Source organism: Helicoverpa armigera, chromosome 22 (genome assembly GCF_030705265.1).
Source record: "Helicoverpa armigera isolate CAAS_96S chromosome 22, ASM3070526v1, whole genome shotgun sequence".
Classification (NCBI taxonomy): domain Eukaryota; kingdom Metazoa; phylum Arthropoda; class Insecta; order Lepidoptera; family Noctuidae; genus Helicoverpa; species Helicoverpa armigera.
In genome coordinates this window covers 642,389-666,517 of record NC_087141.1, presented here as the reverse complement: position 1 = coordinate 666,517, position 24,129 = coordinate 642,389, and the positions used below count along the sequence as shown (strand labels likewise).

At 36.5% G+C, this 24,129-nt stretch overlaps 1 protein-coding gene across 7 annotated transcripts in view; it reads left to right on the top strand.

Annotated features, from left to right (window-relative positions):
- Nucleotides 1-24,129, top strand: part of LOC110371746 (homeobox protein cut) — a 131,750-nt gene that overhangs the window by 51,459 nt on the left and 56,162 nt on the right. For all 7 annotated transcript variants that reach the window (XM_049843410.2, XM_049843411.2, XM_021328118.3 and 4 more), the window contains one exon: nt 12,698-13,012. In XM_049843410.2, the coding sequence (XP_049699367.2) occupies nt 12,698-13,012 (315 nt within the window). The remainder of the gene's footprint in view (nt 1-12,697; nt 13,013-24,129) is intronic.

Below are 24,129 nucleotides of genomic sequence, written 5' to 3'. Positions count from 1 at the left end.
GAATTTTTAGGCACGTTGACAACACCTACCATTAAAAAAACAAAATCAAATAATCCTTAGTTAATAAAATGAAAACATTTTTTATATAAACTATAAATAACAAGCATGTCACTAAAAGATTTATTTACGTAATTAGAGCAATCAATCCTTACGACACAGTTTTTACTGAATAAAACCAATTTGTGCCTTTTTCGATAACATCCTATCAAAAGCAAGATCGGTACATATAACCATCTTATACTATACATGAAATTCTAAACAACACAACACATAAACAAAAACGACCCACTCTAATCCAAAAATTATCATACCCATCGCCACTGAGGGCTTTATAATTTTTCCACTCATATTAATTCCTTAATATCGACGGGGGAGGCGAGTACCACGCCGTCAGTACCAAGCGACCGAGTAGGTACAGTCATCTTCAGGTCAGTGGTAACAGTTTTGTAGGAAAATCGTACTTATTACTATGGAGTTAAGGTGCATGATAGTTACCACTGATGTGCGGTCTACTGTACCACGCGGGCGAGAAGGTACCAAGCGACCGAGTAGGTACCACCCGACCGGGTAGATACCCGGAGACATAAAGCGAGTAGCCCGCTAATTCATCATAAGTTAAAGGGTTTTTATGTACAGAACCTTTCCTCTTTGTACGGTCAGCGAAAAGCCCGATGTCTGGCGATACCGTTTAAAAAATTACACTCAAAGGCTCTGATATTAATTAACTTTTTAAAAGGTGATTTTGTTAATAGATTCTTGTTGGATGGATGTAGATAGCACGTGTGAGGCTGGTCGTTTTTTTTTGGTGCTAAGTGTACTTACACTTGGGGACGGTCTTATTGGGATGTCGAATTCTCATACAGGGTGTTTTCAAAAAGATTTTGCTGTTTTAGCTCATTGATCATTCCTTAAGTATGACTTATGTTTCAAAGGGTAATTAGATCATTATTATATTATGCCTTTCTCAATACGGGCTTCAAAAACCCAACTTCTAAAATCTCGGTACACACGAGACATCTTAAACACAATTACAGTATCTATTTACAAAATACATTTAAAACTTTTAAACCATTTAAAAGTTTACACAAAGTTCGACTATCGACGTCTGCTCGCAAATCCGTTCCTATATTAATTGTATTCTATTAAAACTTCAGTTTTAATCTTATCGATCCCTTTGAGCACCCTTTAGGGTGTAAACAATGATAATACTGTTATAAGGTATTGATCTAGTTGCTGAAGAGGGTGTAAATAATAATTATTGATGGTAATTAGAGCTGGGAACGTTACTTAGACTTGTAGTTTTAATATCAACGTACATACATAGAAACTTACGTTTACCAATCGACTTTACTACAATACATATTTTAAGATTATTTTTTATAACTATACACTTTCCAAATAAGAGTACAAGATACGTATGTATACAAAACTGAAAACTACAAACTAATAATCCCACAAATCGGGAGAGCAATTGAGTTTTATTTGGCGAGGCATGTGAACCGAACTTTTTGCCAAAAAAAGACTCAAGTGTTACTCAAAATTTCCCATTTTCGGCAACCATCGGCAAAGTAAAAGTTACATACGCCTACATCCCTCCCAGTTAAATCAATTAAGGGCTGTTTTAAAATCGTGTGAGGGCCAGGGGCGGCTTAGAAAAACTTCTAACGAATGCCCCCCGAACCCTTTTTAATCAATTAATTACTCGATACGAGCATTGTGCTGATTCTGTTCTAGTTAACTTTAACTTTGGGAATGTGTTAATTAGAAATCACGCATGTATTTACGAAAATCGACTCATTTATCAAGAACTAACCGTTCTACGCGGTTTCACCCTCGATCTGGGAGACTCACTTTACGCAACTAGGTAAAAAGAAGACTATCTTTCTCAGGGCTTAGATATACTAACTGTGTACCTAATAATTGAAATCGGTTCAGTATTTTCATCGTCAAGGCCCGACAGTAATATACTTTCCCAATTTTATCATACTAGCAAGAACTAAGAACTACTTGGTATAAGTAATTGATCTCTCTCCACAACTCCAATCGATACTCCATCAAATCGATTCTAAATGAGGTGCGAATCGATTGTACCGAGTTCAATCGACACTAATTCGTCGTGATCGGATGATAGATGAAGCAATCAGTCCAATGGGAAGCAATTAGAAGATTTGTTTGTGATTGATCGAGAGTTTAATGTTACAATGAAGTCATTCAATTAGGATCGTAATAGACTGATTCATTTCAGTTTCGTTAGTACAGTTGGACTTTGAAGCAGATTTTTCTAGAAGTTTTGCAATTTGTATTGGTTGTTAATTGCTAAGGAATTATAACAATAACTATCAAGGCATATAAACTAATATTATGGTATATAAAACATGTATTTCCAGTTGTGTCGATTTTAACTTTTCTTGTAAAATATTTTGGTTTATTCGAGTTTAAACATGATTGAACCTTTCAAATAGAAAAGTTACGCCACAAGCAATATATCTACATAAACATATGCTAGTACCATAATAGCCAATTATAACAGCAATTATAAATTAACGTAACGAGCACCATAAAAGTCGTGGATTGCAAATATTCGAAGAGACAGACGAACCGGGGCGGAGCAAACTTCAACTTGGCGCTACTTGGCCCAACTTGGCCGAACTTGGCAAAACTTGGTCCGAACTCGATGAGCTACAAATAGGCATCGGAATTAAGTTTCTGTCGGTTTTCTGTACGCCTTTTAATTATTTCTTCGTACCCCTTCAGGTACTTTGATCAGCCCCTTCAAGTCTCTTGATTTTCAGAATTGACTGATAGGCACTTATAAATTGTAATTACGTTTGCACTGTGACTTTGCGGAGATATTTCTTTTTTTTAAACGACGTCTTAAGTAAACAGTCAAAAAGGGGTGAGTTTTTTCTCGGATTTTTTGTTTATTTAAGGGGTAGAAGGTGTTATAATTTTTAAAAGTAATTAAACAAACGAAACAGCAGTCCTTAATACTAATTAAAATACAACTCAATCTAATCAAAAATCTATCTTCCAAAAAATGGCAGCGCTCCAAGAGATGCGCCCGCGCCGATTCAATGGCTACCCCCCATTCACTCGTCAACGATCAATCAACACGCATGGATCATTACGTGGATCCCTCGCCGATCTATAGATCTGCCATCTTACCCGACTGCGCATAAATCAAGGTGGTATGTCTTATTGGAACGTCTGCACTTAATATAGTCGTTTGATCGCGGAAGACGAATGCTTTTTTGAACTTTTTCCAGTCAATTAATGTCAGATAAAGGTCTTAAGAAAATATGTCGATAGATGGCGTTGATGTCACATTTGTCAAGTATATTGGCTTAAAGAGGAAGCTCAGTGGACTTATTTCATTAGTGGCTATTGCTTTTGAAAGTTCACGCAATTGTGACTAATGTTAGCTTAAGTAGAAGATCCTGAAAGTCTACCTAAGAACCAAATGTGTCATTCTGTACAGTCATATTAATACCAGCTACATAATAACACTTCTCTTGAAAAATCTCATATAAAATGTTGGCGCCATACCTCTATATTTCACCAAGTTATCGGGGAAAAACGACTTGCAATTTCCCCAATATCTTCCCGCTTCGGAAGTTTACAAAAGATTTTCTCTATAACGTCATGTTTATTATATGTGAGGTGTAATATTGTAATATATTGTATGTCAGTTTGTTTCGCGCCTCGCGAGCATCGGTAGTTGCCAATAAACGTCTCCCTTCTCGTGTTATGTGCAAAGATTAAAACTTTTTAAGCATAGATAGGACACTTCATACAAGTTCTTGCGACAGATTTTTCAGCCTCTTGGTATTTTGGATATGAGTTTATCGTCTAATTAGTATTTTTATAATAAATTGCTCATGTCTACGTCAATGTCGTTCTTGGATTTGTTATCTAAAGGAATAAATTATTGACAATCTAGCCGTATAACTTGATAGTAATGAAAAAAACCTTAATTGTTTAGTGTTTATGAATATTTTCAGCTTATCGTCATCGAAAAGGTTGTATATTCATGGTCATAGGCACAAATGCCTTTCAAATTGTGTCGCATCTGCCATAATCATAGCGTATGCAGCATCCCTAACAAGTACCTCATTGTGAACACGATTGGAGATAAAAGCCTAGCTAATAACGCGCCAATAAAGGCTTTATTGAGCCGAACGGAATTAAGAGGCGACGGAAATTACCGATGTTAGCCGAACGTCGCCGAATTTAATAACGCACGTTCAGTTTTTAATGTACTTTCGTGGGGGGAGAACGTGTAGGGGTAGGTAATTAATTGAAACATTTTATTAGACGATATTACTTACTGATTTATTTGATGTTTTTGATGAACGAATAATGAACATACATGCATACATACAGGTTATTGTTTACGCAAAATCTAGATAAAAAATAAACTTCCCACGCACACATGTCATGTAGCAAACCAAATCAAAATCAGTCCTTAATTCACATTTAACAAGCGGCAACCTGTTACAGTTAATTCTGCCATTAACACCATTCCCAGTTGACCGGACCAATAGCTAGACAATGTAAATCATTGCTGTGTACGATCTCGCGCGAACGCTTCCGAACGGCTCCGAACAATGCCGAAGATAGAAATCTAAATGAGTCGAGTTAAATATTGTTTAAATGCGCTCTTTTGGCTTAATCATAGGCTCGAGTGGGTACCAGGTGATCATAGATAGTTGGTACGTTGACTTCGTAGCTTCCTTGATGATTCTAATTGCCTGGTTATGTACGCAACTTAGGTATGAAAGCGTGACAGATTTTTGCGATACGTACCTTGGTAGGTATGTGTGAATGTTATTGTGCGATAATTTCCTTCTTATTGCGTACTATTGTTGAATACTGCTAAGGACTTATAAGAAGGATTTTTTTTGTTACTTAGAAGAAAATGCTTTTCTATCCAGAGTCAATTAAACTAATTTCTTCTTCGATTCTAAATTATTCTAGTAAAAAAAATATTCGAAATAACTTCAAAAACTTACTCCAAACAAAACACCTAACGATTCACACTAGAATTCGTGTGCAACCAAACAAACAGTCAATAAGCGAACAATGCGCAACACAAGTGCGTCCGCACGTAAAGTTCTCACAACAAGCGAATAAATGTCCCGGTACGGCACAACTTGTGCGCACCACTGTACACCTATACCTGATTTGTGAATTTAGAACATCGGACAAAGATTAACTTATCAGAGAGGATAACAATACTCTGCAAAACTTACGAGAAAGTTAACTATTCTTATTAGGACAAAAATGACTCAAAATGGAACACATCAAATGATACAAAGTTATAATTAAGTATGTAGTGTAGTATAAAAAATAAAACTAATAAGTAAAAGATTTCAAACATATCAAATTAATTTAATCAATGTCAAATGTCTATTTACTTATAGTAAAAACAAAAAAAAATGTGCCTCACAGAAGAAAATCGAAATAGGCACAAAACACGCCGTCACACGTCACTTCTGCACCAATAACTATTCACTATCGAAATCGCAGGTGCGAATATTGAGTTTTATTGGCGCCCGCACCGAACGCCTGAAGCCAAAGTTTTTGATTTAGTTTGCTAACAACTACATCGAATACCGAATACATTACCAATAGTTCTTTACTAAATATTTACCTATGTATATTGTAGCTTTTTGCTTACCAGTCACCTAGGAGTACTGGATTGAGGAGCCCAGACAGGCAGTCGCTTCTAGTAAAGCACTGGTACTCAGCTGCCTCCGGTTAGACTGGAAGCCGACATAGTTGGGAAAAGGCTCGGCAAATGATAAAGATATTTGTATAATTTGATGTTGTCCAAAGACATGGATGATTAAAAATACTAGTGATGATGAATTCTTCGCAAAAAGTGGGTTAATTCAAGAATTTCGAAGCACACTACTGCCAAGTTGTCACTTTCAATCTAGTGATATGATTGTCCGAACATAGTGGCATGTCTGTCAGACATCATAGAAATGTGTTATTTTATGAAATATTAAACTTTTTTAACGCACTACAAATTTTCGAACAAGTGATCTTCATATTAATACAAAGTGCATTTTTACAGTTGAAAAGTTTCCACTATTACATAGAGAAGTTTCACAAATTACACTGTCTGCCAAAACATCGAGACACCACACAAATTCTAATCGCGTTCCTGAATTAACGGAAACACACGAAAATTCAAATGTGGAACGCCGGAATCACCAATCGGATTATCGTTCTACATGTATAAAAGACGAAAATTCCCGTTCTTACCCCTTTGGCTGACACCCCTCGCGGCCGCGGGGGTGAGGCGCGGGGGGCGAGGCTAATGGCAGTACCACTCGGATTCATTAGTAAATTAGAAAGCGGATGAGTCCAAAGTTACGAAAATTCAATATCTAATAATGATCAAGTCTTACCTGCCTATAGCCGATAGAAGGGTTTCGAACGAAAATTTACCGTACCGAAGGCCTCCTATTTGAATTTGTCAATCCGACTTTGTTGAGAATTGAATTATTTAGTTTTCGATTCGGCTTCGGTCGGGTTTTGTTTGTCTGAGGTGTTCATGCTCTGCGGGTTTGTTTTGTCGAACCATTTCATCAATACCGACCTTTTTGCATGTGGAAAAATTTGGGTCAGAGGATGGCTCAAAAGAAATTAAAGATACACAAATCACGCAAAATCGTAGGTACTTTACTATCTCTAATAAAATGAACCAACCCTCCTTTGCAGCACTTGATTAAAAACTACAAAATCAGTAGTCAGGGTACACGAGACCCTTAAAAATCTGCAAAAGAAATTGGAAATCTAAGAGCTTAATCAAATTACTATGTAGACGTTATTAAAAAATACGTTTTTTTCGCCCTCTAAATCTATTGAACGGCGCTTAATATCTCAATGTCGGTTTTAATTTGGTAGCGTCGTGTTACCTCCCAACAGTTTTATTTTCAGAAAAGTAAGACAAGGAAACGAGTTTCGACAGCCTACGTGGAAAATAAATAATAATGTGCTGATTTTCTGATAGAATTAGAAGAAAAAATACATTTTCTCAAGACAGGGAAATATTGTTTTACTTTCGAAATAAATTTTCAAAAATATATTTATCTATCTTCGATGTCATTAGAATAAGCACATACATGAGTTGACATGTACGAATTATTAGGCAAATTTATCTGACAATGGTCAGACGGGTAAGATGGGGAGGCTTGAGGGGACCGTGAAGGGTAAATAAAGTCCACGACACACAGAGTGAAAAAATCGTAGACACGACTTTATTTTATTTAAAAATTATTAAAAATAAGAAATAAATAGAAATACGCGTACATGGTTATTTTGGTAAAAACTATGTTTTACACCTAACAAGACCCATAATATTAAAGAAATGTTTTTCCTCTGTATTATTCTATTAAAAGATCATCACAAAAAGCATCAATTTTTAATACGGACTAAGTAGAATCCAATTATGGCATACTATTCGTTCACAGTCTAACTTGCATTGAGTAAGATCTCAGTTTTTACGTACATTACAGACGTATCAGTCACGCTGAAGTTTTTCTCATAATTGAGTTCTTTGAACACAGACATAACAAACAATTATTATCTGTATATATTGACTAATCCTTCAGCTACAGGGTTCCCGAAAAAAAAACAAACCCCGAAGCCCTTTCGACCAGCAAGGAGGGCGTCCTTTATCATATTTATTTTATTTCAATTCGGTACGAATTTAATCCTTTTCCATTAATTAGTGACCGCTCCCCGTATAATGCGGGGTCTGACCGACCCCTCGCGAGTGCGTTAATTTTTCTTGGCGGCGTAGGGTTGGGTGTGGGATAAGTCATAACCGATCGACATTTTTGGTTAACGTGTCTTTATTTTGTGTGTAATTTTGAGACAAAGAGTAAGAGGTAGGTAAATAACATGAAAGCATCATAACGGTAATTCCAAAGCGTCATTTTCGATCTCCTAAAAGATAAAAGAGAATTTATAATGGAGGGAAATTCAAAAACAAAAATGAAAGATCACTTAATATCGAACAATAATCAAGTAGTTCCAAATAGTGACAAGAGCCTCGTACTTTCAAAACATAAAAATTCATAAGCATTTTAATTCGTTCGCTCGACCGTAACGCTCTCACCGAAACATATATGTTTTCCTTCATTATATTCACAATTTTATATAATGTTCTAGAAGCGGATGCGTTACTCATTGAGATTCACCTTTCTGTTATCAGATCTAACGTACCATGTATCATATTAATTGGTCGTTTCATGTTCATTATAATTAAATCTTAATTTTTCGGCTCCATGTTTTTTGTTAATACGTTTTTACTGTTAGCTTTTATAATTTTATTGTTTTGGGTTACACGTGGACGGAGCAACGCTCTGTCTTTTGTCTTATCGGAAAACTATATGTTCTTTTATACCTCATTCACTTGCAAAAGAAACAAAGTTATTGGATTCTAGTATGTGTTTAAATAATTCATCATTATCATCATGATGATTCATATTCAGTTCTATCACAAAAGCTTCTCTTGTTTCTTTGAAGTCGTCATATATAATACCTACTGAGTGACGACATATATAACCAACAATCATAAAAGTCAGCCCAGCAATTCATCCGTTGTATCCAAATTGTCGTTCTTTTAGTCATTATGTATTTTCTTTTCGCAGTCATTATCAGTCATTAGAATACACGAAATGCCGATGTGGTTACAAACAGAAATGTGTACTTTGACTCATAGATACAAAACGGTGCCAATGTACAACGTTGTCGACAACAGATTTTCGTATAATATTGCACAAAATCTTGTTTTTAATAATAAATATGACACTGACAATCGTGTTGAGATGTAAATTATGTTTTTTGAAATTGTTTTCGGGTTTTCTGATTTGATCGTTAGCGTTTTTATGATAGTATGAAAAGCAATGAAAGTGACTCCAAGATCCGGTGTACCGATATAGGTAGCATTAAACGAGCTTGATGGATTACCTGTCAATGATAGGTGCGAGTTAATTCTGAAGACAGTTCACGTAAACCTGTCCGATATTCTAATGAATATTGAAGTGTCACATAGATTTCACGATATTCCTCGCCTTCCGGTACTCGTTGAAATAACTCTTCAACGTTATGTTATTGCTAAAGTTTTCTCTCCCGCCACAATTCCAGACGAATGTTGGTAGTTTTAAAAATAATATCTCGTTGAAGACTATTTGCAGAAGCCATTCGCGTTACGTTTATATTTTTCCTTTTTATTAGGAAGGTGGAAACATTTAGCCTTCGCAATACTTTTCTAAAGAAAAAAAACAAGTCTCAACCCTTAAAAGTCGGAACAATAACAGCGGCCGTAACCGCTTTACAAATCAAATTCAAATCGTAAACAAATCACATTGGGATTGAAAACAATGACTTCTTAGACAATGAGCTTTCAATACAATTCCCTGGTATTTTGCCTTTCGATCATATTGATCGATTACGCTAACCGAATAAGTTTGATTGATTTTATTGTTCTTAAGAAAGCCCGGCCAGACGTAACAATTTTCGCCGAAAACCAAACAACTTTTATGTTCTGAGAAAATGTAAAATATTTGTCACTAAATCTCAACAATGAGGGAGTAAAAACCCAAAATTCTGAGACAGTTAAAACAGAGATGAGTAACCATTAAAAGGTAACTAACCCACGAGAGTTTCCAGCAATTAACCACATTGATCAACAAGATCTGATTGGACCACGTTATTTTCCAAATCTAAGAGCGCAATAACTCATTGAATCATTAAGCCGACCACCGTTACTGTAATTGTTCGCCGTGAGAGTTCAATTACTAAAATTACACCGACTTAATCTATTGCACAAACATACTAAAATTTAGAATCAGATGACTTGAATAGATAAGTATTCTTTGTTAGTCCCCATCGCGTTAATTGCCGGTTTAGTACGAAGCCGTGCACTTCGGTTCTTTTTGAATAACGGATCGTCATTGATGGCTATCTGCGCTAATGTAAGTTCGTAGACAGCTTTACGCTAGGATTTAATCTTCAGAATTAATTACTCTTTGTTTAGAACCAATATGTTAATTCCTAGCTTACAGATCTAATTCAATGTCAACATTATAGATCTGTTAAGCAGCTGAAATGTAAGCAACTTTCAGATGATTACGAACTTTTTAGCGTTTCGCATAAAATATTTTTGGAACAATGATATCTATAATTCGTCGCGTCGATCCGTCCCAGTTTCGCAGTCATCAAAGTTTCTCATCTCTTTCATGTTCAAAGCTATAATTCATCAATGTCGAGCGACTCACCTTTCTTGTCCACACAATCGAAAAAATCTACTTTCTCACATTATCCACCGAAATGTTTCTTCAACTATTATAAAAACATTTTTGACGACATCGACTGTTTTTAATTATTCGGAATTATTACATTCTCATTACGCTTCACACAATGCTGATAGTTCTTCTATTTTAATTGAATGTGCCACTTCCTCTTTAATGACTACTTTCATACTTTCGTGTTTCTACTTTCTAGTTGTAAACATAAAATTATTCGGTCGAAGTACATCGCTTCTGTTTAAAGTTTAATTTGAATTACGCACTTTACGATGGCGGTTTTCTATAGTCTAAATAGATAACTTGTAATGGTCGGCTTCGTGGTCGGCTGCCCAGAGATGACACGATAAATGTGCATAGTGGGCTGCTACTATGTTTTGGGTCCGATATATTGCTGTTAGAATTGATACATGTGATAATGTCGTACGTGATTTATATATTTTCACTTCCTGTACAATTTCATTAGTTTCTTCATCATGCTCTGGTGCGTCACCTGTAGCTGCTTCTAAATTTCTCTCCAATCTGTGGGCATCCTTCACCTCCGGCCCACAATGTCATAAAGCTAAGGTCTCGATGACGACAGGCTCCAAGGGCGTTTATTCTTAAAACACTGCACTGAGTCAGGCAGCGAGGCTGAGTGATCAATCTTGTTCAATTGAGCGAGCGTTACGTAATCGGGACACCGTCAATTTGCTACTAGGTGATAGGAATTATCGGCTATTCGGTTACCAGTAAATCTGTACCCCGAAGTTAATAAATGATTTTCTTTGATATGATCTTATAGGAAATACTGAGGAAACTTTGTAATAGATGACTGAATCCATAAATTATATCAAAGATGATCAAAATGATCCCGGGAATCCTACACGATTTGCCGCGGTATCTGCTGTAAAATAACGTTTGAAGCAATAACTAACTGTGTAGGAAAACATTAAGACACGGGAGCAAACACAAATATTTACTTATTACCGTATTGGAAGACTTTCTTAGAATCCTGATCGTTTTGAGATGTCGTGTCGTGTTCCAGTTAGAATGCCATTAGTAACTGTTTGTGTTACATGTAGTGTATCTAGATATGTTTGAACATATCTACAGGTTCATATGCAGGTACTTTTGAAGAAAAAGTTACTGATTTTCTATTTTATGTTTCTAAAGATTTGCTCTAAAAATCTCTAAGTTCTGAACTTAATATACAGAGTTTGCATTACCAATTAACAAACTACAAATTAGATAAATCCACAAATACTTAGAGAATCTACAATGAATTATAAATACAAGTTAAGAGTTAGCTGATAAAGAAGAAAGTTGTGTAGCTAATATAATTAGACAAGTATGGCGTATAATCCGTTCATCTTTGGTTTCATCAGAAACATGCGCCAAGTGCGTAAACAGCTGCATGTTTAAGGCGTTTCAGACAAGATTTTCACGCTGCGTTAACGCTTGTTAGTTTTGAAGAATGTCTGCAATTTTCCAATCCATATTTGAATCAATCAAAGCATATGGTACCTCTACTAAAGCTGTATGATCTTTTTTGTTAACATCACTGTCTAAATCTTCCGTATCGTTGTTTAATTCGTCCTTTCACCAAGTCAAGCTATGTATAACCAAAAACAGCTTCACAATCGCTGTGTGTGTGGCATCGCCCTTCTAATCTCCATCCATATCATGAGCTGATAGTATCTGTTCAGGTGGCGTGCAGTCACGCGTTGCTGCAGTCTTGTGCTCTTATACTTTAGCTTTCTTTAACTAATGACTCATTATTTTAGTTAAGATTTATTTTTAATGAGATATTTTTCGGTGGTGCTTTGGTCGACTTGATTTTTTGTTTGTCTTTACTGCTTCTGACGTATGGCCTATATCTTGTTTCCCATTTTTGTCTGTTTTGGGCTCATCTACTCATAGGTAACAATGCTTCATACATATTAAGGTCAAAAGTTCTATAAAAATCAAAACATGTATTGTGTGCCTAATGATTAATTTATCACATCACATTGATGGCTTTTTATAGACAATACAAGCTAACAACACCTTTTTCATTATTTCACCAATAGCTACATACTTCCGGCGATCGCTGATAGCCTCAATGATGATGTTACCGGAAGTACGTCACTATGGGAACTGGTAATTAGATTACATTAATTCATTTGCGCTCGCGCTTGTGAAAAATTTACTTCCTCTAGAATATTGTTGTTGCTTCAATGCAGGATATTGATGGGGTCAAATTGTTTTGTACATAGACAAACACATGTTAGTGAATAATTATTTAAATAATGTGTATTTTAGTTAATCACTATCTACGTCGGACATCCACCTAAACTTACATAAGTACTATGAAGTTACAAATTCTCAAAAACCCTTTTTCATTGTTCCAGCGAGCCACACTGGCCGAAAAAGAAGTGACCACGTTGAAAGAGCAACTGGCCACCACCAGTCCGACTCCCCTTCAGGCCACAGTCCCAAAGACCAATGGCTCCCACATAGAACCCACCAGGGACCAAGCCACGGAGACGAGGATTGACAGGTTCAGCCCTGACATCAAGGAAGAGAAGCACGACGTTGATGACGACGTAGAACAGAAGATGGAGATGGCAGCCACCGGGAGAAGTAATAGCAACTCCTCGAGGAGTAGTCCCGTGGTGCACCAGCCGGGGAACCTTGAGGGAGAGCTTGCTGCTAAGGAGAAAGAGGTATGTAGCTTTGGAATTCTAGTAGTAGTATAGTAGATGGAACTAGCTGAAGGGCTTATTCTCTTGATCTTGTAGGAACCAAAACAGACCTCAAAAAAAATTTTAAAGCATGCATAAGTATCATGGCGAATATAACGCATTAATGAAGTCGTAACTGTAAAATTTTCAACACTACAATCTATCATTCATCGTATAAATTCTTATCATATAACCGCACATTCGGATGTACCACATTTAAATATAGGATGTCCTATTACTGTACATGAATCTTTTCATATATCAGTGCCATTATCCACGATCATAGCCCATGTGGGCGTCCATCCACCAGTTATGACAACACTAGCGATTGACACAAACGCTGCATCACCGCTCTATTGCTCTCAATTAGAGCTGCGCCCAGTCGACTCGCGTTAATTGACTGTATCGATAATATTGATTGATCGATTGGTGGGCGGCCAACATTGTTATCGACGGTTAAATTAATAGGTGATTGTGTAAATTTTGAGACTACAGAAAAATACGGGTCCATTCATTCCTAAATACGTAAAGTTTCTTACAAATGGGAATTCATTGTACAGGTGAGAGTTGTCAAAACTACTTGATCACATCGCAACTAGGTACGTAACTTTTCCAGGAACGGACTTTCTCAACAAAAGCTTTTAAAAGAGCTTGTAAAAGTTTCGAAAGAATAAAATAACAGTTAAGAATCGTAACTGGGCCAGTAAAACGTTAAAAAAAGATCGATTTCACTAAAAATCGCGCACATATCACGCGTGTACATGGAAACTCAATTTAGAAGTAGCATCACGTTAAACAAGTCTTCACTCTTAAGAGGTGCGGAAAAAACTTATCATGTCTTGTCGACATTTCGACATTGGTGTTGGCACAACACTAATTGAAATTAGCAGCGCGCTCTGATCGCTTGCCAATGCCAATTAAGCCAGAAAAGATAATGTAGTATTAGAGAATAGATAACTATAGCTTTTCGTGGCATATGTTCAATGGTAGATTACAATCTGAATCTAGTATTTCCGGCGTATTCTCAAAGAAATTCGTATCGCTTCAGAATCTTGGAATAAATAGGCTAATGAGTATTACTCGTGTTATTGAACGAAAATAAAATCAAAACTCAAAATTTTCACAATTTTTGAGTAGAAAAACTTACAAGAACTTGTCAATACGCCTCAACTCTGCTACTAAGAATTGCGTATACACTTGAGAGTTATAACTAGATGCCTTGATCATTCCAAGTTCTGGAAAATCATTTCCAAAAGTACCAGCATCCTTCCATGATGCATTTGTCAAATTCCTTATAGACTGCTCCAATTAGCCATCATACTATAAATAACGTTCGTGTCGCGTGTCTCAGCGAGCTTCATAAACGGTGATATTTATTTAGTGCAAGGATTACGTTCGTTCGGTGCCGATCAATCATCCCATTGAACGTATCCTGTTTCCTCTGCCTAGGGATGTGCAAGCCGATCACTTATCGATGTTTTCAAGTTATTGATATCGATAAAGTGGCATTTTATTCCTATTTTGAGTCCAACTTTGTTTAAGTCTGCTGTTACGTTGATAAGGCCATCGTTGTGTATTTAGTTTCCTCTTCCACCATGAATGGACAAGATGATCCTAATAGCTAGTTAAGAATTTCCTGCTACAACCGTTAATAAATTAACTTCCTCTTTATTATTGTTCTTAGTAACCTCAGCCTTTAATTCTATCCAACCTTCGTTTGCAGCTTTCATCATTATGGTTCACAGCAAAATTTATAGATTTTATCGTAGAATTAATGCTGGCAGCCAAAGATTTTATCGATAAAATCCCACCCACAGTTCGCCAAACACATCCCTAGATCTAACCGACTGTCAAATCCAATTCAGCATTGCCCCCGCGCACGTAATTGATTTATTGATCGTACGTTACATTCGATACAAGATGAGCTGCGCCTGCGATGCATCCTTTACTCACAATTTCTAACCAGTTGACCGGCTGACCTCGATCACATAAGTCATATGGATTGTAGGGGACGATCGCTATTCAACATTCAGTATTAATGCTTTATAGAAGTACAAATAGGGGATTTTCTTAAAAAAAAAGAACATAAAAATGTAAATGGACGATGAAACAATATCTATTGAGATGATAAATTAGAACTCGGTTTTGCATACGAAGTAACAATGTCCATGGGAACTAATAAAATCACCATTGACTTGAACAGTAAAAAAATGTGTAATCGCACAAATATGATGACGGATATGTGATGCTACAGTCACGCATCTTCGCATGCTGAGAAACAGATTACAATGACTGCTGATGACAGATAGAGAGCTGTCAGTACGCTGCGTGGAAAGTATCATAATCTTACATGATCATCAATGTATGTTATTGATATATCGTTCCCTGACGATGTAAGCAGCAATATTATAATTATGAAATGAACGAGGTCTGTGAATGTTAAGGAAAATAATTTTGGATGTACGTATGTATAGGTGTGTGTTTAGGCAGTGTATGATACTGTGTGCAAAATAACACAAGCAGACCATACTGAAGACTTTATACACAGTATCAACACAAACATTTACATGAAAGAAACTACACAAACAATTCATGAGTCAAAAACAGACCCCCATCCATTTGAAGTGGTGCTCATCGCCAATGCGGCCGAATTTCAAAGAAGCCTAGTTGCAGCCGCTTTTCAGAATGCACCCATTCATGCTTCAGAATCATTAGTCCATTGAATCACCGAATTTAAAGCAAGCGAAAACGCGGATTTGAAACGAATTTTCGGCTCTTTGTTGGGTATTCAATAGCTCTATATAATTACAAGTATGTTTGAGTTTATTGGTGAAAAATGGGCGATGCTTTTTGGTTTAGATCCAAAGGGCGATCTTTTTTGGGCATGAAAAACCAATTTTTCAATGCACATTTCAAATAGCAGCAAACAGAAATAAAAACGGCAAAGTTGTACAATAAATTGAAAATAATTCAAGTGCAGTAAAAGCGACAAAAAGACACGCAGAACACGAAAACACCAGTGCTATTGAAAACAGCCCTCCAGAATACTTGCACAGTGTCGAAACTCAATGAGTTCGCGATATAAAAGCTGTTATTTGCCGTAACGAACGCCTTTGTGCGCAGGAATGCCTTTACAAGCACTATCTTAAAGACGGATTGCCGTACACCGGTGCGCGGCCTCCACGCGGGGGAGACACAAGCCGCTATGACGGCGCAATGCAAACAATCCCCAGCAATAGTTTCCAACGAACTAGCCATAAACAATCCGATAAAGGTACCGAACGAACAACTTTTGATAGTACGTCGCTTTTTATGCAAATTCGTATGGCGTTGCGAAATATCGATGTGCTCAGCGGGCTCGTTGTCTTCGCTATTTATATCTTTTGTTATAGGTTTAATTCCTGCTATTGTAGTTTGTGTTAAGGTTGTGGGATAATTTATTTTAAATCACTGTTGGAAAACTTTCTTCAAAAATATTTTTTATATTCGTAATAACTCTGCAGTATTTTCCTTAAAATTCAGCCGCAGACCAATCAATAACAATTCAGAACTTTCTTAAATCAAAAACTCGTGCAATCTGATTCAAAAGGAAGTTATCAAACGAAAAAGAAGACCTATTATCGGAATGTCATCAAAAAGGAATAACACAGCTTCACCCTTTCGCCAACTTAATTAAAATCTTCGCAAAAAATCTCCGAAGGAAAAACTTTGACCCTTCGATAAGGTTAATAAGTTTTTAACTGTGGCTCTGCAGACTGAAAAATTGTACCCTTTACTTGGAAATTTGTCGAACAATCAAAGAATATCAAAGATTCCATGGCTAGGGTCTATTGTCGCGATTTCTTGACTTGCAAACCCCTTTGTGGTTGTTTGGGGTATTTTTCCGAAGATGCTTTATTATAAACTTTTTTGTTTGTTTGAGGAAAAATGTCAACGTGATATCGGAAGTTGGTGAAACGTTTAGAATCAGTCGTGACAGGATTATTTATATTTTACTAACTTTATGTAACTCTTAAGTAAATTAGGTCCTTCCTATTTATACCAATACTTTTGGTTCTAACTTTATCAAAGTCATCAGTTGAAACGCTGACCATTCCTATCAATTGATTAGAATTAACGAAATACGATTTAACGTGTGTCACCGCCATATTGTGATAAATGATCCACAATGATGCTTCATTTTTTTTATAAATTGCCTATTTATCACTTGAAATCATGTTTCCATCTATGTAATGGTCAATCTAATAAGATTTCCGATGTAATGTGAGAAATGTTTGATGAAAATTTTCACTTCGTGTCAATATCATAAGAGGTTTTCTGATGTTGTGGGGTAATCTCCGGATTTACCGAACTTATTTTGATAAATTCTTTTCCCATTAGAAAGCTACTTTATTTGGGAGTGTCATAGGGTATATTCTTTCTATGTGTAAGTTCTTTCCTCGACACATGGATGATAGGTACTGCAGGTGTTAGGTGGTGTAGGTATAAAACTATTATACTAGGTACCTAGACATCTGTTGACGCATTATAAATAGATAATGTAACAAGAATAGCTTCTTCTGTTGGTTCTAGAGAAATATAAATCTTGTCCACTGCAATGGATGCGTTACTCATACCCCTTGTACGTATCAAAGGATTTACAATATTGACTCTAACATTGCGACAAAAGATAAAGAGATCTCTTGTTTTTCTTTCACAATCAAACGAACAGACAAGGCTTGTTATTCATTAAACATATAATAAAGTTATTGTATCATAAACAAGCAGTTAGTAACATAATTACGCCGACAGATAGCGCCCTTTGTAATAAAACCTTATTTTAGGAACGAATCTTTTTAAATCTCGCGTACAGGCACCTGTCATTAAATGTACACAGCCAGACACCTGACATCAAAACTAGGTAAACATTACAATACAAGCGCATTTATACGAGGCTACTATTTAATTTCTGAAAGCAATAATAGTGCTACATAAATCATAAACACCTTTCTTTTTAGGCAGTAAAAACGTTACTTTCATCTCAGCGCGCATAGATGGCGCTGTACTAAAATCCAACTGTAAATTATAGTTTAATGTCACTTCACGGCGAGACATGAAAGAGTGACGATGCTATTTTTGTACACACCAAAACGAAAACACTCGAAATTAGTTTATGACGTTTGTCTGTAGTTCGATTTATTTTAATTTTGTTATTTTCGGGGGCGTCCGTACGCTTATTATGTGTTGGTCGTAAACCGTGTAGTTCGACACTGAATTATCTGCCGCCCGGCTTGACTAATGATGGCCGCTGTAGGTATTCTCTAATTTAGTCTTTATTGACATTTATCGATGATCGGCCACTCACGCGCCGGAAACTCGACCACAATTTAATGTTACTTCACACATTCCAACATTCCAATGTTTTTTGTTTTCAAATTGTATTTGTCAGTCAGCGAGCAGTTTTTCTTTCGCTCGTTTCCTACATTCGTAAGACTCATTAAGGTTTCGACAAATGGCATGGTCTTCATATCTGTCTAAACTATTATATGTTCGCGATTTTTGTATCTATATCCTTCCTAAATATACTTTTTACTTCCTAAAATAATGCCATCTCCACTGTATACTTCTCAGTGTACCTACAGTGTTGTTGTTCACGTCTGGTTCAGTAATTTATTGTTATCCATCGCACAATACGAAGCTAATGATAAATTTCGTTAACAACTGGAGCGATCTATCGACATTAAATTAGCAGTGGTCTATTCACTGATAATTTATGTCCCTAAGACGATGCCAAAACGCCACCGTCTCACCGAGAAGAATGACAATATATCGATGGATATAATTCCATCGATAAATATACGACACACAATAAACATGACTAGCATCAAGCTTGTTGAAATAACACATTTTGAAATAGAAATTACACACGCGATACAGTTTGAAAAGATCATCAACATAAACAAGCATTTGCTTGACAAACAACATGGAGACCACAAGTGAATTGACTCTAACTAAATAAATAATAACGTTTTCGCCAACGTAAATCCATGTTTGATTATAGATACGCGCACTCACACTCGTGACCTTAACGTTCTGATTTCCAAGCAAATCAAAGAGAAAGCATCGAGGGACGTCGACAAGAGAAGCAATCAGACGGCTCATCAAACGCAACCTATCATCTTGTCAGAAATCGGCACGCACGTTAATTTAATAACAAAAAAAGCCTAGAGTTACATTAGAAAAAAGGACAAAAATAAATGGTAAGTAGTGTGCGCGGCTTCTCTCGCTCGCTCGCCCGGCGACGCCCGTAATTACGCTCCGAACACGCGAGCGCAACTTGAAAGCAAATGTCAAACTCACATATTTATTTCTCAGTATTGAATGCGCTCGCTTCTCGGAAGATCCGATGTAAACATCATCGTGTCGATGATGAAAGCGATCTGCTTCTTTGTACTCGATGCTGATTAGTCTAATTTTATCCGACAAAAAACCACCACAAATATGTAATTTGTGTGTACCGTGACAACGCTTGGCGTGACTCGAGGCCCAATAATGACCGGAAAGTGTTCGGTACATCTCAGCCGAGTGGAAACTTTGTTAGTCAGTCAGCAATGTTACTTTAATAACCTCGTAATTAACTAAAACGAAGACGGCTCGTCGAATTCGTCCCGGTTTATTTATACACGGTCCCGCGTCGATATTCAGAAGCCAACTTGATAGATTCATAGCAGCGAACATCAAAGAGCGTACATTAATCATAACTCACATCAATCGCCGGTGAAACATTTCTGTTTTTATTGTAAATCAGTATTAAAAAGCGACAACGTAAGCATATGAATCAAACGTGCGCCTCGAGACGTCGACTATGTGCAATAAATTCGTGAAAACGTAAATAAAAAGTGTAGCGGCCCGATCGGACCACCCTGCGGTACACCTGTTGAATCTATTAGCGCGCACCGTCGATACTATCGGCCGCGGCTCGTGTGTCCTGCCGCGCCGAGCTGCTCCCGGCGAGCACCACAATCTGCGTCAACATCTGTCCCCGCGATTGCTTCCCAAGCAAATCGAGCGTTTCGATAGTTTTTTTTAAATTACAGCCGATGTAAGTGCGCCTCGACTGCGCCAAACTAATAAAAGTTATACTTCCTACGAAGTGATATTTATGTATGTACTACGTCTGGTTTCCATCTTTTACGATCGTCAACAGTTACATATTTAATGTTCGATGTTTATCAACATTTCTTTCTTATGCAGGTTTTAGTGGAGCGATAAATTATTTATCATCAAAGACTTGCTTATTTTGAAACTTTTGTTTCTTCAGCGCGGTAATTCCTGGGTTTACAGCAGACGTCACTGGCATTATTAAGTAAACGCCCGAACTCTTTTATCATACGATTTGATGTATTAAGAACGGATCGTAAATTCAAAGATAGTGTGTGAAATGATTACATTTTGGCAGGACTCGAAGAGGTTGTGCGTGATGTCAGTGTGTACATAGATGTGAACGAGTATTACTCAGTAGTTTGCTAATTGAGTCATTCTGAAAATCCGTGAAACACTGACGCACCCTCGTAAATTCTTAACAATGAATTGGAATTAGAGCATTTAATGAGTCTAGTCTAACGTCTGTGCATTTATTGTCAATACGCCATTAAAAATTCTACTGCTAACTGAGTTTTATTCTCATTTCTTCTGATTCCGTGACCAAAGTCAAATACTAGTATTCGTTACCTTTATGTAGCCTTTCATGTTGTGATTCAGCCCTCGATTTTACAACAAGGCCATAGAATCCGTTTGCAGCTCTCCGTCGACTTTTTATATTTAAAAGCTGTCTTTGTCTCACTGAAGTGTTCTCGTTTAATAAGATACATCTGTTACTACTATATTTTGGGGACATCTTCCAACGTCATGTAGTGGCGTCCAACGTTACCGTAGGTATTTGGTTACAGGAGTTCCTCTTCCTCAATTTTAAACCTTATGTCCTTGCAATAAAGATTATGACTTGCAGCAATATTTACACCTTTGATGTATTTCGATTTCTTTTTGTGTGAGAGAAAATTTTCGATTGCTCATCGGGACACGACAGGATGAGTAAGAGTTGTCAATATTTTTAACGGCTTATTCATAAATGTCTCACTGAATCCGTTTTCGAGATGATTTTGATAGAATTGAATTCAGAGCTTTCACCTTACGCGATATTTAAATCAAAAATATTACTGACCATCATTTTATTGAAACTATACCTACAACAACTACAATCGCTCCTAATTCAACGACTCCTATGTTCTCGTTAAATATAGTTGTAATACACTATTTATCAGCCATCAAACTATAATATTTCACATAATTACGTTATTCATGGTAAGATTGTCAAGATATTCGAACTATTCCTCAGCATTACACATCACTTCATTATTCGTTTGATCACCTAATGTTTTATGTATCTAGTAATTAGTTCGATCTCCTGATCATCAATATTAATTTGCAATTACAATATCACGCCTCTGTACATGATTAGGTTCATTCCAGTTTGATTAAACTTTAATACGTTTTGTTTATTCATGATTTACTAGCTATGTTTTTGTTCAATATTGAACGTTTGATCATCCAAGTTTTTATAAGGCCACTTTTATGGGGGATTAATTTTTTTGCTCTCGTTAATAAATTATGGCTTATAGGCGTCTGGTGATAATTAATCTTAATTATTTGATTAAGCTACGGATATGGCAGTCATTTCTGGTCTGGTGGAGTTAAATTATTATAGTTTGATGGCATGTTAGACACTAATACATCTACACTTCAATGGACGAGCGCTAACGAATCAGACGATATTGATGACCGCGCCACACACGATAACGAACGAAACAAAGAAAAACCAAACATAATCAGTAAGTAAACAGATAAAAAGCCAATCTTCTAAACTCAATCGCGTTTAATAAAAACCAGTAATTATAAATGAAAATGGCTCCAATACTAATACATAGGCAATTATCGTCGCAGCTAACGATCAAGAGTATAACACTTATCGGAACTACCGCCATATTACCTTAACTAAAACCTTATTGGGTTTCAATAAGAACCAATTTGTTCCGCGGCTACCGGAATCTAGTTAAGCCCGAAATTGGACCGAAGATGGCGGTGTGTAGAGTCTAATATTGTTTGTAGTTGCGCTGGCTCCATATTTAGGGCCGTGTTAGTTGGAAGTGAACACGTGTGCGGAATATGTCAATTCATTATAAACTTTGTGTCGTATAGAAGATGATTTGTGACATATTATAGAATAATGCGGTATCTGTTAGTACATGCATCCATTAAGGACTTATTGTTTCGTGTGTAGATACCGCCGAATTCTGAGTAATTGACGAAATTCGTCGGTGTGTGCCTGTCATTATGTGTTTAATTAGTTTCTGTCTGTTTATTGTTCGTATTATCGATTCTAGTTACGTTATCGTTGAGAAAGTTCGGTTTCGGATGAATGGGTAGCTTGAGTGATTCATACAATGCTTAGAAGTTTACTTAGTTGATAGGATCAATTGTTCTAGCTTCTGTAAGTTGCGTAACTTTACAAAGATTATTCCTAAACAAAAAAGCTTCCCTGTTCCTTGTGAATTCATCAGCGTTATATAAAAAGTTTTCGATCAGGCTCGCCCTACCTGCAACTTCGTCAAATGCAATTACAGCCCGTCGAGAACATTCGACTATTGTTTTTATTAAAATTAATTCTGAAAATCAATCAATTCAGAAGTTTCTTGTCGTCCCCTGTTGTTTGGAACATTTTTCTCTTTCCCCCTCTCACAGACAATAGAAAATGGTTATTAATATTCCTTGTAAAAAAACAGTGGTGCTAAACAATAGGTGTTGTTAATTTACTCATTAAGGATTCATGGGGTGCGCCTCCCCCCCGCCTCACCCCGACGGAGGGGGAGGCAGATTCACACTGATATTGGCTTCCTTTGATACATTCGGCTTTGCTACAAATTGAAATTTAATTTTGTATCAGTTGATGTGTCGAATTGTGGCCACTGGAAATTAACAAATGATTACAGCCATGCCTATTTTTTGTGTTCCGCGAATAGCGATAAAATATCACCATACAATAATAATCTAGCTGAAGAATAATAACATAACATTTTGGTTATAAATCACGGATTTGAAAAAAATACAATAGGGCACAAAACAGTCGATAATTTTAATAATACTTTGAATGACAAAACGCCATGACCACGTGGCGGGGGTCAGAACCGGTCGTAACCGGTTCTTAATAAAACACCATTCAATCGAATTTCGTACAATCTACCACAAATGTAAAGAAACTCCACAATGACATGTCACGCTATTCTGACCTCTAGTTGATTCAAATAAGGGTGATAATTATATAAGAATGACAGACTACGTGAGGGAACTGATTGGTACAGTTTGATCGGCCATTCATTCGCCAGATTTGAATCTACGCAGATGTCCAGCTGGTCATATTAAATCGAACGAGATCTATTGATAGGATTTTTTTATTGTTGTATTAATGGTCAATAGCGAATGAAAAGATCGCGTGACTAAAAAATCAGAACTGTTTATTTTCTAGGAGGATTCTATTACTGTTTCAGACTGTTTGTGTAAACCCTTCGAAATCTATGGTCACGATATCGTGATTCGGAAAATGTCAGGTTAAGAGCTTAGAATATTTGCAAAGTGCAGGTATATTTCGTTACTGTTAAGCAAATTTTGTTAGCTATTATTTTGTTTGGAAAGCACACTTCAGAATAATAAACTTGACGAACTCTTTTAGGTTAAGCTGGCTCTTCTAACAAGAATCTTCCAAATCTTGAGTCTATAACGAAATAAAAACATCTACTACTTAATAAAATACAGTATTTTCCACTCAACAGCGCACTAAAATAATTAACATGGCCCCCAATCTTACATTAATTGAACGTTTTCTGCAGGCCATCGAAACAAAGGCGTCAAAAGGAATATTTCGCATAAATTATTATTTTTCCTCTTTTTTCCAACACTTCATTGTTGGAGATATCGTTAATATTAATTTTTTGACACGGAAACACTGCGTTTTAATATTCGTGATACAACCCTTTGTTATTTTAATGGCTGCCGATATTCCCTTTGGT